At 34.6% G+C, this 15,605-nt stretch overlaps 1 protein-coding gene across 1 annotated transcript; it reads left to right on the top strand.

Moving 5' to 3' along the window:
* The first annotated feature begins 1 nt into the window (after position 1).
* BBS5 (Bardet-Biedl syndrome 5) lies at positions 2–15,294 on the top strand. The gene is made up of 12 exons (XM_039365424.1): positions 2–192; positions 3,227–3,309; positions 4,598–4,663; positions 5,833–5,882; positions 7,780–7,907; positions 8,772–8,907; positions 11,074–11,169; positions 12,073–12,135; positions 13,827–13,961; positions 14,060–14,143; positions 14,795–14,818; positions 14,922–15,294. Exons 1-12 carry the CDS (start codon positions 125–127, stop codon positions 15,021–15,023), a joined length of 1,035 nt encoding a protein of 344 aa, XP_039221358.1. The 5' UTR covers positions 2–124; the 3' UTR covers positions 15,024–15,294.
* The last annotated feature ends 311 nt before the right edge of the window (positions 15,295–15,605 follow it).

The following is a 15,605-nucleotide window of genomic DNA, read 5'->3' as shown; positions in this document are numbered from 1 at the left end:
CGCCCTCTAGCCCTCCGCAAGTGTAAATCCAGCAGTTTTTCAAACGCGCTGAGGAAGTTTGTCCTTCGTCGACGCTCGTCGGGAAGCTGGAGTCAGGTACACAGAGATACAATTGACGGTTGTCATGGCGGCGGCTGCAACGGCGGATTCGCTGTGGGAGGACCGAGATGTTCGCTTTGACATCTCTTCGCAGTGAGTGCTCTCGCGCGAGCGCATCTTCCCCCTCCCCCGCCTCTCCCTTGCGGGTCGGAAGGGTCTGCCTTGCACGGGAGTGGCGGTTCGACGGGCGGGCGCTTCCCGGCCTTGGAGCCGAGGAGCGAGTTCCGCGAGTCTTTGTGAGATTTTGTTTGTTGTCTTCCTCTCCCCCCCCCCCCCCACGCTGCCGCCTCCATGGGGACGGCCAGCCCTCACAGTGGACCTCGACCCTCCCCCATCCACGGGATTTCAAATCCAAATCGAGATTTTCACACACTTTTTTTTAATATATATATAATATTGTATTAATTTTCCAATTTTACATTTGAGTATTTAAAAAGCAACGTGGTGACTGGGTTAATCAATCGTTCAATAACCAAATCTTTAGTGCAAATCTCAGGTTACAACATCAGATATTTCTTCTCTTTTTCCCTTGATATTTACTGTCTCGTATTCAAGCTAGTACATTTCTAATTATATCAACTCAATAAAAGCATCATTGTTACATTTTATCAATAAATTTTTAGCTTATATATATCTTAATTACATTCAATCTTCATAAACAATCCATATTCTGTTATTAATTTTTTCATAATTTTTAACTTCACACACTTAATTGGTTCCTGTCAAACCTGTGACAGGTGGCTGTTTATGTTTTTGTTCGTATCGGATCAGATTAACCATTTTACTTCAGAGGTGCTTCATTGTTGAAAACCCCAAGGGCAGGGATAAGTGGCAGAAATTACAATTTATGCTGCTATCTAATCTTCCTTACCACTCTTGGGGTGTGCATGCCTTGGAGTCAGTGTTGACTCCTAGCAACTGCCTAGACTAATCCCTGCAGTTTTCTTGACTAGATTTTAGAAGCACAGGTGGTCCTCGGCTTACGGCCACAACTGAGCCCAAACTTTCCATTGCTAAGTGCGACATTTTGTTAAGTGAATTTTGCCCCATTTTACAATCTTTCTTGCCACCGTTGTTAAGTGAAACACTGCAGTTGTTAAGTTGGTTGTTAAGTGAATCGGGCTTCCCCGTTGACTTTGCTCGTCGAAAGGTCACAAAAAGGGATCACATGGCCCCAGGACACTGCAACCATTATAAATATGAGCCGGTTATCAAGTGTTTGCATTTTGATCATGGACATGTTGTAATGGTCATAAGTATGAAAAATGGTCATCACTCACTTTTTTCAGTGCTGTTATAACTTTGAACGGTCACTAAATGAATTGTTGTAAGTTGAGGACTACCTGTAGTTTGCCATTACCTCATCCTTAGGGCTGAGGGAAGGGGACTGGCCAAAGGTCACCCAAGCTGGTACATTAACCACTACAGTAAAGTGACTCCTTCACCTCTTACTATTTTTGAAAACCTCATGAATGAATGAATGAATGAATGAACCTTTATTATCAAAGTATAACATGTATACAGTGAGATTGGCTGAGCCTCCCTCCGTGCCCGCATCACCACAATTCACAGTGACTACAAACCCACCAACTTATTACACCCTGTGAGCTAATTGCACAGCACACTGGCCTCACAAGTCTATCATGCATAAAGTTATGTCCTGTTCAAGAGCCTGACAGCCCATGAATAGAAGCTGTTCTTCAGTCTGTTGGTACGGCTGGCTATATTTCTATATCTCCTACCCAATGGTAGGAGAGTAAAAAAGTACCAACCAGTCATCCCTGAGAATTTTCCTCATGCTACCTTACAGGGTTGTTACCTGTAACCTGAAGGGCAACAGGACATATATTGAACATTTTTGATTAAATCAAAATTAAAACATTTTAATAACATAATTTGAACACTGTCTTCTGTTTTGAACTGAACAAAGGAAGGAAATTAACAGTTTTACACCTGGAAAAGAGATGTATTTCATTTGGCAAAATAAATATTTGATTTGCCTGTTTATATAAAGTTAACTGAGCCTTCAGAAGAATTATCTGTAAATGTAATGGTTCAAGAGAAAGCCTCTTGAATTAAATCATTCAGAAGCAAAATATCTTAAAAGAGATATTATCACTAGATTCCCATTCAGGGGGAACCCACTTTACAATACTTGAAGTGTGATACTGAACAGGATTGAGGGCCACTGGGAGGCTTGATAGTTGTAATTAAGAATTACTGTAGTACTGTCATTTCTTCCTTATCCAATTTATTTTTTTCTTTTAGATCTTAAGTGTGAAGACGGGCTAGCTATTAATAATAATAATAATAATAATAATAATAATAATAATAATAATAATAAAGTTGGAAGGGACCTTGGAGGTCATCTAGTCCAACCCCCTGCTCAGGCAGGAAACCCTATACCATTTTGGACAAATGGCTGTCCAGTCTTTTCTTAAAAACTTCCAGTGTTGGAGCATTCACCGCTTCTGGAGCAGGTTGTTCCACTGGTTAATTGTTCTAACTGTCAGGAAGTTTCTCCTTAGTGCTAGGTTGCTTCTCTCCTTGATTAGTTTCCATCCGTTGCTTCTTGTCCTGCCTTCAGGTGCTTTGGAAAATAGCTTGACTCCCTCTTCTTTGGGGCAGCCCCTGAGATATTGCAATACTGTTATCATGTCCCCCCTCGTCTTTTTCTTCATTAAACTAGACATACCCAATTCCAGCAACTATTCTTTATATGTTTTAGCCTCCAGTCCCCTAATCATCTTTGTTGCTCTTCTCTGTACTCTTTCTAGAGTCTCAACAACTTTTTTACATTGCGGTGACCAAAACTGGATGCAGTATTCCAAGTGTGGCCTTACCAAGGCATTGTAAAGTGGTATTAATACTTCACGTGATCTTGAGTCTATCCCTCTGTTAATGCAGCCCAGCACTGTGTTGGCCTTTTTGGCAGCTGCAGCACACTGCTGGCTCATATTTAGGCAACCTACAAGCCCTTTCACAGAAATTGTAGACTGGGGGGCAAGGTTGTACATAATTGTTACCTCTCAGAAGGCTATTCATATTCAATTAATATGACTGGCCTTTGTAATTAAGAACAAGCAAACTATTTATAGCAATTTTTAAGAATATAATATTGTTTTAGGCAAATGAAAATGAGACCAGGGGAGGTCTTAATTGATTGTTTGGAGCCTATTGAAGATACCAAAGGAAACAATGGAGAGAAAGGTAACAGAGTTTTAAAAAGTTGATTAAACTTGTCCCACAAATATTTCAAAGAAAGAAAACTTTTTCCAGTTGGTTGATTTTGAACATATGCAATACAAAATTGGTCATTTAGAACAGAATGTGAAAGAATGAGAGCTTATTTTTCTGTCTTTTCAGATATTTCATCTCCTAAAACTCCTTTTTCGTGTTTGCGTTAATGATACTCTATTTTAATTAACAAATATTTCTTCCAAATTAAGGTATCCCCCCCATGGATGTAGATGAATTTTATTTTGGTTGTGAATTTTGTGATTCACAATTATCTGAATTTATTACAGAGAATATCATTGTACAACACTGATTTGATTGCCACAATTGTCTTTATTTGTTAAAGTATTTATATCCCACTGTTACGTCCCTTTCCCCCCATGCTATTTGCTATTGGGCTTTTTTCCTCTCTTCTCAAATCTACAAAACATCTGGTTCCTGAAATCTTTCCCCTTACCCTCTAATGTTTGCTTCCTTAGTTTATTTCCCCCATAAATGCTTACATAAGATTGTTTGTTTCTAAGGATGACATTGGTGGTGTTGGTATTTATTTATCTTGTTCTATAACTGTATTCTATTCTTTTAAATCCTATATACTGAGAGCAAACTCATTCCCTCAGTGTGGAGGCTTATTTAGTCAGTATTGCATTATCTACACTATTTGTAACTACAGGAGACTCTCAGTTTGCAGAAGTAAGAAAAACTTTAACACTCTAACAGGACAGAGGGATGCTAGAGGACAGATTGGCCAAAGTCTTGAAGATTCAATGTTAACTTCCACATTGGGGCAACATGCTTCCAAAAAGCAGTTATAGTACAGAAACTAAAGGGGGAGGGTACATCCCATTTTCTATTTGCAAGTATCCCAGAGCATCTGGCTGTTCATTGTGAGAAACAAAATGCTCGCCTAAGATGGGCTTGACCTGATCCAGCAGGCCTGTGCATGCCACAGCTGCAGTCTATTATTAAACTGGGAACGTGCTGGTGAATCCTTTCTGTAAGAGTGTAATTCATTTTCTAGCAGTCATCTTATAGTGGCCTATTATGATTACTTCCAATTGGAATAAGTTAAAAAAGAAAAACAATGACTAAGTTTGTCAACAGGATTTCTCTGGATTGTTTGATCAGAAATCATTGCTGCTTTACGTTATATTTGATTACATGTCCAACTTGTCCATGTCATGCACTTTTTTTTCTGTTTCTCATCTACAAAAACAAAGTTATCATATGCAGAAATTCCAATATTTTTTTTATTTTCTAGGCAGACTCTTAGTAACAAATTTAAGAATTATTTGGCATTCTGTTGTATTGCCTAGAGTCAACCTCTGTAAGTATTTTTTTTCCTTTTTAATGCATATTTTGTCTGTTCCCCCCAGTTGTTAATACTGTGCAGTTTTTAAAAAGTCTGCCAAAAAGTCTCTCTGATGTATTTGTCAAATGTGACAAATTATCACCATAATCTCCAAGGATTCCTGATGATTTATAACATCCCTACTGTAACATATAACAACAGGATTAGCTGTTATTATGTGATGGAAAGTGTAACTGAAAAAGCAGTGGGGAAGTGTTTTGCCAACACAGAGCTTTCCCAGAGGGTTACGGTACTGCACAGTTCCAAGCTGGAGGAAGGAAAAGGTTAGCCATAGTCTAGAATCACTCAGCATATACTTAGTTAGTTTGGTAAAATTCTGTTCATTAGGTATAAGTAAATAAAAGATTGAATTCAGTTGGATTTCTCTGTGTTATCTTTGGGTTTGGGCCTGATATATCTGTTATTAAAACAGCCCAACCCTTTTCAAATGCTCATCAGCCTGAAAAAAGATACTGCTATTTTATTGATTTTAATGAGAAGATTCCTTAAAATAATAGCATCTTGGGCAGGAGGAGGAGAGGGTGATGGTTATATGGAAGCCTAAAAAATGTGTTATGTATTTTAAAGTGTACCATACCCCTAATAGAAATATTGATATAGTAGATACAGGTGGCAGGTGGTGAGCTTCTTTCTTTTCCTGCTATTGTTGGTAGTAAAGGACTGGTAAGATGAGGTCTGCGTGGAGTATTGCAAAATAAGTGAATTGGAAAAAGGTTTTGAAGTCTGTTCTGTAGAAAATAATGATAGAATCAAAAATGTTACTCAGCATACTCTGTGATATTATATTCAGATTCCTCAGAATGTCTTAAATTTTATTGCTCGAGAAGTATGAAGCAATAATAGATTATTTTAAAGCACTCTGAATATTATATATTAATCTGGAATTGTTAAAAATGGAAAATTGCTTTGCTTCACTTTGAATTCCCACTTGTCTTCCTGTGCCTTTATATATTTGCTGTGCATATATTATATAATGTTACTTTATACTAACAGTCTGTTATTAAATCACTATTCTAATGCTAAACAGATTATAACTTTCAGACTTATATTTTTGCGTTCTGCACAGAGATCTGGAGATCATGATGTCTTTAATAACGTTGTGTTTCTTTTCCCTAATTATTTAGCTGTTGGCTACAATTGCTTTGTGAATACAACAACGAGAACTGCTAACTCAGTAAGATTACAAAATTACAAAGAACATTAGTGTTATCCAAATTTTATGTATACGTTATGGCACTGACTTTAATGAATTCACTTGAGCTGTATTAAGTTCTTCACTTAAGCTGAAAATACTTACACAGTTGGGCATAGAAGAAAAATGTAGGCAATGATATCAAACAGGAAATTAATAACAAAAAATATAGACTTTGTTAAAGATATGAAAGATTTGGTGTATAAACCACAATGTGTGATTATGGTCATGCCTCCTGATTTGATGTCAGCTAGCATTTACAAATTGATAAGTATGTTCCAGATACAGAATAAGCATCTTCTGCAGCAGTAGAAGCACATAGATTATCTGTTTCCCAAATTAAAATAGTACTATTTGTGAACGTGTACTATATTTTATCTCTTTTCATTCTTCAAAGTTGGTAGTTTGAAAATGGGAATACAAGTAGTCCTTGGGTTACGGCAGTTATTCAACAATTGTTCAAAGTTACAAGGGCACTGAACATGAGGGACTTACAACCAACCCTCAAAGTTCTATCCATAGCAGCATCCTTGCATCACGTGATCATGATTCATGTGCTTGGCAACCTGTTCACAATTGTGGCATCCCATAGTCACATTTGTGACCTTCCTTGCCAACTTCCCACAAGCAAAATGGAAAAGTTGGCAGGAGGTTGCAAGACACTCCTGCTTCTGCCGCTTTTTCACATCCCCACACTCCATTACAACTACTCACGGAAACCATCCACCCTCTTGTAACCCCCTAGCACAGGGGTAGGCAACTTTGGCTCTTTTATGACTCGTGGACTTCAACTCCCAGAATTCTTGAGCCAGCATGGCTGGCTGAGGAATTCTGGGAGTTGAAGTTCACAAGTCATAAAATAGCCAAGGTTGCGTACCCTTGTCCTAGCACCTTCCTGCAGCACTTCCCTACACATGCTCCATAATGCCTGCCCACAACACACACACACACACACACACACACACACACACACACACTCCCCAATAGGTCTTACTCCTCAGCCTGTTTGCCTGAGACTCCCACCTCCCATGTCACGAACATGTAAAGTCCTCATGTAGTCCTAGGGTTATGACAGCAACTGGGAGTGCTGGGATTGCTATTGCTATGGAATGTGCTATGGAATGTGGTTACATGACATTGTAATTTATGACTGCATCCCTTAACAACAGAAATTCCAGTCCCAGTTGTCATCATAACCCGAAGACCATCGATGAGCCTCCAAATGCTAATCTCCTGGCCCAGATTTCATTCTCATTCCAATGTTATTTAACATGTTCTCAATAATAACTAGAAGTTTTAAAAAAACAAGAAAATAAATATTGAAAAGTAAAAATATGTAATGGCAAAATAAGAATATTAATCAGATATATTTATCTGATATCTTAAATCTATCATCTCACATTAAAACACGTGTTCTCTTAATTCTACATTATTGCACATCCTTTAATAAAATAGCATCTTGGTTAATATAGTTTGGTCTTCAGATTTGACCCATAAGAAAAAAGAGAGAGAGGTGGGGAGAAAGAGGAATGGTAGATATTGATTAGTGCAGATATAAATAATTGGAATTTTAATATAGGTCAGCTTTATTTAATGAGTTTATAATTAAAACTCTCATTACATGTTTTATTAAATGTGTAATTTATCAGAAATGATCTTTTATGTGCTCTACATTTACTGAACCTGAGGTTTATATTACCTACCCAAGGCATTTGTGACAAGGCAGATTATAAATATAGCACACACTTGTATCTCTCAAAAACTGAAGTTTCATCAAGTGCAACTCTATATAACATTTTTCAGAAATGTTAAATGACTATAATGTTCATTTCTTTTAAAAACTGCAATAAAGTATTAAATCTGATATTTTCTCTTATAGAAATTAAGAGGACAGACAGAAGCACTTTATATCTTAACCAAATGCAATAACACACGTTTTGAATTCATATTTACAAATGTGATTCCTGGGAGCCCCAGACTTTTTGCTTCTGTTATTTCTGTTCACAGGTATTTAAGTTTTTTTTAAGTTTTATGTAGAAACACAAAAGACTCACTAAAACAGCCCTAACAAAATTAGTTAATTACATGTGGTACATTAGGTTTCAAAAATTGTGCTGCACTTGTTTGAAATATAATACAATTTAGTATTTACAAATGCAGGTCTCTACCCTGTATTTCAAAATCCTTCTCTTGCCATCCCTTTTCCACAATCTCCTCAACATTTTGTACATTTTAAGTTCATGATAAGTTCTTTTTAATTGAATCCATAGACAGAGAGAGAGAGAGAGAGAGAGAGAGAGAGAGAGAGAGAGAGAGAGAGATGGAGAGAGAGAGAGAGAGAGAATATACAGAGAGAGAAATCTGGATATATTAAAAACTGCTAATGACTATCAAAAATTTTGGGTCCAACTGTGATAGTAACAAAAAACTATTGTTTTCTAAGAAAGGAATTTATATCATTGCTTAGTTCTATTTTTATTTGTATCCTTTTTGTTTTAGTTTAAATGATAGCAAGTTAACCTGCTATTTTTAAAAAATCTAAGAAATACTTGGATACTAAGAATAAGCTTACATTTTGTGCATTGAACAAATGTGTATTTCTATGAGTCTGCATCTTTTATATCAAAAAATATCCAGAACAGTATGGGCCACTTACAGAAGATTGGGGTTGACTGTCAAGATGCTGATATATAATGAATAGGTCTTACTTTTTTCTATATATTTTTTTTACTGCTGCTTAATATGGCCAGTTTACTCATTGGTAAACTGTGGACTGAACTGTACACAAAATGGACTATTTTATGGATATGTTTTTAAGTAAAGTGAGATTAAAAATGAAAATGTTAAAACTATGTGTTCCGCTGTTTCTAGAGCTTATGAAACATCGAAAATGTACCGGGAACTGAAGTTGAGATCTGCATTAATTCAGAACAAGCAATTAAGATTGTTACCAAAAGAACAAGTGTATGACAAAATAAATGGTGTTTGGAACTTATCTAGTGACCAGGTATGAGGTGGCATGAGAAAACAATATTAAAAAAATGGTTTCTTAAAAAATGACTAATGTGCCAAAAGGACTGTATAACCCATACACAATCTATTTTATTATATTATGTAGAATAGTAGACTGTTCTTAGCATTAATACTTCCGATCAAATCAGATCCTTATTACAGTCATAGACCAGCATAATTAATACTTCATTGTCCCATAAAGACTATGCAAGTCACTTAAAACTTAGGGCAGTACAAGAAGTAATGACCATAGTAAGAAAACAGTAGATAATTTAGGAACAAAATGTAACAAGCATTGCATTTGTAAATGAGGAAAGCTATGTAAAGCAGTTTCAAGACAAATAACTTAGATAAAATCAGAAATAAAGTAAGTTAATATTGTAAAAGCAGAGCTAGCCAGTTTCCTATAGATACAGTTGTGCAACCACAAACCATGATGAACAGTGCATTAAACAGAAGTATGCTTGTGTATGTGCCAAAGCTGCAAGTAGAGCTGGGGTTTTTTTTTAACTCTTCTAAAATGCAATAGATCTTTTGTACATATTCTTCATGCTATTTATCATTAATTAGAAAAATGGAAAGTGATTTTTAAAGAGGAAGGTAACCTGTCCGTATTTTCACTACTTTATGATGTTTTAATTGAATTTAGTTGACACATCAGGTTAATGTCAACAGGCATGGCTTGTCTTTTCAGGTGGAAATGTCATTACCATATAGCTTGAAAACCTAAATTGTATACTTTTACAGCTATAAATCTAGCTCAGTGCTTCTGTCTTTGAACCACTACAATAATTACTTCAATAATTATCATAGTAATTAGAAAGGAATCAAAATAATTATCATAGGAAAGCATTGTTACATTTACTAAGAAGTTTTATTTGCTGCAGATAGTTAGACTGTATTTCCTGAGGCAGGAACCACTAAAACTATGATCTTCCAACTTTGACGTCTATTAAACTTGTGTTATATAATAGTATTATAATATTATAGGATCAGAAATATTTATTTATATATTTATCAATTTATCAAGCAGCAATACCTACCATCTCTCCAAAGGCAACTCTAGGTGGCTTACAGACATTGAATAAAATGCACTAAAAAACATTAAAACAATAAATAAGGATCTTAAATTTAAAAAATTAAAATAAAACTAAGCAAGATGGAGAGGGAGGGAACAAAATGCACACAGAGAGTAGGTGGGCTGTTCTCTACTCCATTAGCCACCTCCAACATGCTACCAACTTGCCACCTCATTAGGGCCCCAAGCTAGTTGCCATAGGCATGTCTTCAGGACCTTTTGGAAGGCCAAAATGATGGGAGCAGATCTGACCTCAAGAGACAAAGATGTTCCAGAGGGTGGGAACCACAGCTGAAAAGATTCTTCATCTGGACTCTGCCAGGTGAAATTCCTTGGCTAATGGGGTACGTAGCATGCCTCTTCTGCCAGCACGAGTGGGGCGGGCTAATCCCATCAGGGTGAGCCAGTTTCTCAGATAGTCTGGACCCATAGCATGAAGGACTTTAAAGGTGATAACACCTTGAATTGGATTCGGAAGCAAACTGGCAGCCAATGCAACTTGCGGAATAGCGATGTAATATGGGCCACCCTAGAGGCCTCAAGAACTGCCCATGCAGCTGTTTTCTGGCAATTGTTGCTCAATTGTTTTTCAGTTGTTTCTAACTCTGTGAGTCAAATCAAATTTTTATTATAATCATAGATGGGTACAGCTTGTTCAGTTGGATCTCAGGAATTATTAAAAAAAAATCACAAAGGAACATTTTCTCACATAGAGATATTTTAAAATTTAAGAGTTTAGCTAAAATTGGAAGAAAATCAGCATTACGGAGCAAGACAGCTCTTTTTGAATACTGTCACTTTGATATTAGTAGTTGCCTGTGGAACAATCTAAATTTAATTTGCATGCCATTGTATTTGAATAGCATATTATTTTGAGAACTTGGCAGGAATATCAGAGAGTTTCCTCCTTTGTAGCATGATTTCTATTACAGGTGATTCCCAATGAGTTTCTTATTTAAATAAACGTTTAAATGTCAGTTTTACTTTAGGAAATGTGCTGTTCTATTTAGATTTTACACAAATATGTAGAAATATAAAGGATTCAGGGAGCCTGATTTATTTTGCTTTTATTTCTTTTTCTAGGGAAACCTGGGTACATTTTTTATTACAAATGTTAGAGTGGTTTGGCACGCTAATATGAATGATAGCTTTAATGTCAGTATACCATATCTGCAAATTGTAAGTAGCTACAATTATCTCTCTTATTAGTAATTATCATATATTATATTATTTTAATTGTGAAAAATGTATACTTGGCTCTTGCAATTGAAATTAGTAATCTTTTACTTTCCTACCAGATCACCCACATGTGCTCATAAGTTAGGGTTTAATTATATGTGAAGCTATCTCCTTGTTAATATAGTACTCCATTTTCAAATGGCTGTAATTATTAGGATTGTGTCATTTGAAAAGGAAGCATTTAAGCTTTCTTTCCCTAACTGCAAACCTCATGGAAGAGGACTACTCATTTCTCAGACTAATTATCTTTTTGCTGAGACTGTGGATAAGTAGTAGAGACGTCACACACATCATTGCCATTGATACTTCTATCTCCCACAATTGTAATTTTGTTAAAAAACAAACTAACTGTAAATTGCACAACACTCATGTCTAATTAGTACTAAAGATCTCTTTATCACGTTTATGAGGCAAGTTAGCAGTATTTTCACTACAGTGAAACAGTGGGGAAAGGAAATTAAGCAATAGTACATATTAGAGGTGGTATGATGAGTGGCATTCGGTATGTATAAACTAGAAACTTTGCTTTGGATGTCATGGTCTAAATTAGGAAATTATACCACTCTTTAAATGTGCCAAACTTTATTTGGTTTCCAAGGTAATTATTGTCATGCCAGCTAAAGATGTTGTGGAAGTAACCATACAAATATTAAATTCTGATTTATCACAATATCACGAAAGTTTGCTTTTTCAGTGTGTTTTTTGGTTTTCTCCTTTCAAATATTTTGCATAATTACAAAGAGCTTAATTGCAAGAGACTGTATTGGTATTTTCAGTTACTTTTGTTAAGAATCTATTTTAAAAATGTTTTAACACATATATTTTTATAATCTTTGCATCCAGCGTTCTATAAAGATTAGAGATTCAAAATTTGGCTTGGCACTTGTCATTGAAAGTTCTCAGGCGGTAAGAAACTAATGATATAATTTATTTCTTTCAGTTCATATACCATTTGATTTATAATAAACATATTTTACTTTCTGTTATTCAGTTCTAGAGAAATTGTTGCTTTGATTAGCATAACATAGTAGCCTGGTATTTTACTTGGTAAATAAGCCTAAGTATTGAAACAACATAATAATGACCATGATAAATTAGCAGCAGGTGGCCAATCAGATCTCTGAATGAAACATGGCATACCAGCTTGGTCATGTACTATTTTTGAGCAATGTATTCCTATAAAAATTGTGAGTGCAGTCTTGAAATTGTCTGCTTCTGAGAAGTTGGAGTAAGACTGAATAAATGGCTTTGGAAATGCATGTGTCTTTGCTTATTACTTTTCTCATGCTGCTGCTGAGATTAGTATTTAAAAATAGCTTCCAGCCTTGAACTGTCCAGTTGCTTTTGTAACAGTATCTTAAAAATTATATTCATTCACAAAAAAATGGTACATGAAAATGAACACATGGAAACCCAAGTAAAATGCATTGAAGTTATAACAACTATATAAATGGCTTAGAGGTTATAACAACTGCCTAACATGCAGATAGCCCAGGTTCGAATCTCGGAAGAGTAAGTTTGGCTGAAGAGAGTTAAAGGAACTTGAAATAGCTATACCAGTTCTCTCTTTATTCTTTGTTAGCAACCTTATATATATATATATATATATATATATATATATATATATATATATATATATATATATATCAACCTTATATATATATGTGTGTGTGTGTGTGTGTGTGTGTGTCTTTGGTTTTCGGTTTTATATATATATATATATATATATATATATATATATATATATATATATGTAGGTCTTTGGTTGTTCGGGTTTTCTCCCGCGTAAAATTGGAAGTGTCTTGGTGACGTTTCGACGAAGTCCCATTCGTCATCTTCAGGCTGGTGTTTTCAGCTCCGTGCTTTGAGCAGCAATTGCTCAGGTTTTCTCCCGCGTAAAATTCTCCAGCCAAGACACTTCCAATTTTATATGATTGAGATATATATATATATATGTATGTATGTATGTATGTATGTATGTATGTATGTATGTATGTATATGTATATATATATCATATATATCACATATATCACATATATCACATATATATATCATATATATCATATATATGATAATTTGTATGTGTGTGTGCTTTATATATACACACACAAAACACACACACATACAAATTATCTAATATAAATATATATATATTATACAATGCATTTTAGTTGGGTTTACACACAGACACACACTTTATTTATAGACATATACTGTGTGTATATTGTGTATTTCTACATCCATCCATCCATCTATCCATCCATCCATCCATCCATCCATCCATCCATCCATCCATCTATCTATCTATCTATCTATCTATCTATCTATCTATCTATCTATCTGTAGATAGTATCTATCTACACTTCTGGTTAAGAAGTAGCTCTTACTGCATCTTCTAGTTTTTCTTAAATGTTCAGTTTATCTGTATTACACATTTAAACATGATTTATGGTAAACTAATACCGTGCCATTGATTTCTCATATGATAATGAACCATTTTTGAATCCATAAAATATACTTGATTTACTGAATTTGGATAATTATGCTCAAGCATAATTATTATGTAAGTTTTGTTTAACATATTACTTTTTTACAGACTGGAGGATATGTGCTTGGATTTAAGATTGACCCAACTGAAAAATTAGAGGAAACCGCAAAAGAAATAAATTCATTGCATAAAGTGTTTTCAGTCAGTCCTATATTTGGAGTAGATTATGAAATGGAAGAAAAGGTATACTTTTTGAAATTTCAATCAATCCCAGCTTTTGTTTAAAGATATTAAAGAAATGTAGGTTGTTGTTTCAAAAAAATTTCTTTATTAATATTCAGCCTCAGCAGCTCGAAGATTTGACCGTAGAACAAATAGAGGAGGATGTAGAAATAGAGGCAAATGAGAAGACAGATGCCTTTGTGGTAAGTGTATCTTAAAACTAATAAGCTCCCTGTATGCTTATGTGTACTAAACTGGTCAGTAAATTGTAGTGAGCTCACAAACCGTGTCAAAATGTTAATAAACTAAGATGTATCTGTTGGATATAATATTACATTAACAATTATCATTTTATGCTATTAATCAAGTAACCTAAGAAATTATCAGTTAAAGTTAGTTGTCCTTTATTCATTTACTTATTTATAATTATTGTGTGCTGCCTATTCAAGCAACAGTTTATTTTCAAACAGTGAGAAATAACATTACATTAAACAAGAAATCCCAGCTCTTTTTTTAATATTAGGAATAAATTAGTTGTTTAGTTGCATGTGATATATCAGTTCAAAGCTAATTGTTTATTTGCTGTAAGTTCTATATTTAGAATATATATAATAATATACATATTAATAGGAATGCCTTGGAAAACAGGATTTAAAATTGAAAATGAATTTATTTTATTTAATACTAATTAAATTATTTAGATGATGAGATTTTGCTATCTTTGAAATAATAGAAGTTTTATTTGCATGCCATTGTACAATAGAAAGTTTTTAAATGAATTAATTTACTGCCTGACTTTCAGTTAAAAATAATGCTGAATACCACAATAACTTATTTTTATTTTTCTATCATAGGCTTATTTTGCTGATGGAAACAAGGTATTTTTTTAAAGTTACCATAAAACTGAATTAGATTCTTGTTTACAATACTAACCACAATTTGCTTACAGTTGTTGGTTGTTGTTTTTTGTCCTTCAAATAGCAACAAGACCGTGAGCCTGTTTTTTCTGAAGAGCTAGGACTCGCCATAGAAAAACTAAAAGATGGATTCACACTGCAAGGACTCTGGGAAGTAATGGGTTGATATTCATTTTAAAAAGATGTAATAATTAACAAAATATACTTTGTCTCTAAAAGTCTTGTTGAAGTCTTTTTAATCAGCTAAGCTATAAGCTACCTCTTTTATGTAGATTGCAAGAAAAAAATAGTGTTCTTGTATAGTTTTAATGTAATTGCTTTTATATATAAGATATTTAAGCTCTGTTTTGTACCTTTATACAGTACTGCTTGCATTAACATCCATTATGTATTATTTAAATATCACTGTAAATAAAATTGATAGTTCATAGTGTAAACTGAGAAAAGATGTTCTAAATTTGAATGTTGTGGTTGCTTTGGTAGCTATGATGTTCTGCTCTATATCTTTCAGCTGTGTCTCACAATGAGCCCTAAATAAAGAAGCAAAACAGTTCATACACGCCCAAGTATGAAGATAATTTTGCTGGGCCTTTAGACTCAAGGGAAGTTGATTTTGAATTGTCTTTCCCACTGGAATCCCTAAGTAGGGGAGATATATTGCTATTTCTTGTCCCAGGTTGTGTCTCTTCCCTGACAATGAAAAGTTTGGAATGAGCAGATTGGGAGCTAATTCTGATTTACTCTGGAG

Source organism: Crotalus tigris, unplaced genomic scaffold (genome assembly GCF_016545835.1).
Source record: "Crotalus tigris isolate CLP2741 ecotype Arizona unplaced genomic scaffold, ASM1654583v1 scf7180000020074.1721668, whole genome shotgun sequence".
NCBI classification, from domain to species: Eukaryota; Metazoa; Chordata; class Lepidosauria; order Squamata; family Viperidae; genus Crotalus; species Crotalus tigris.
This window is presented reverse-complemented; position numbering and strand designations above follow the sequence as displayed.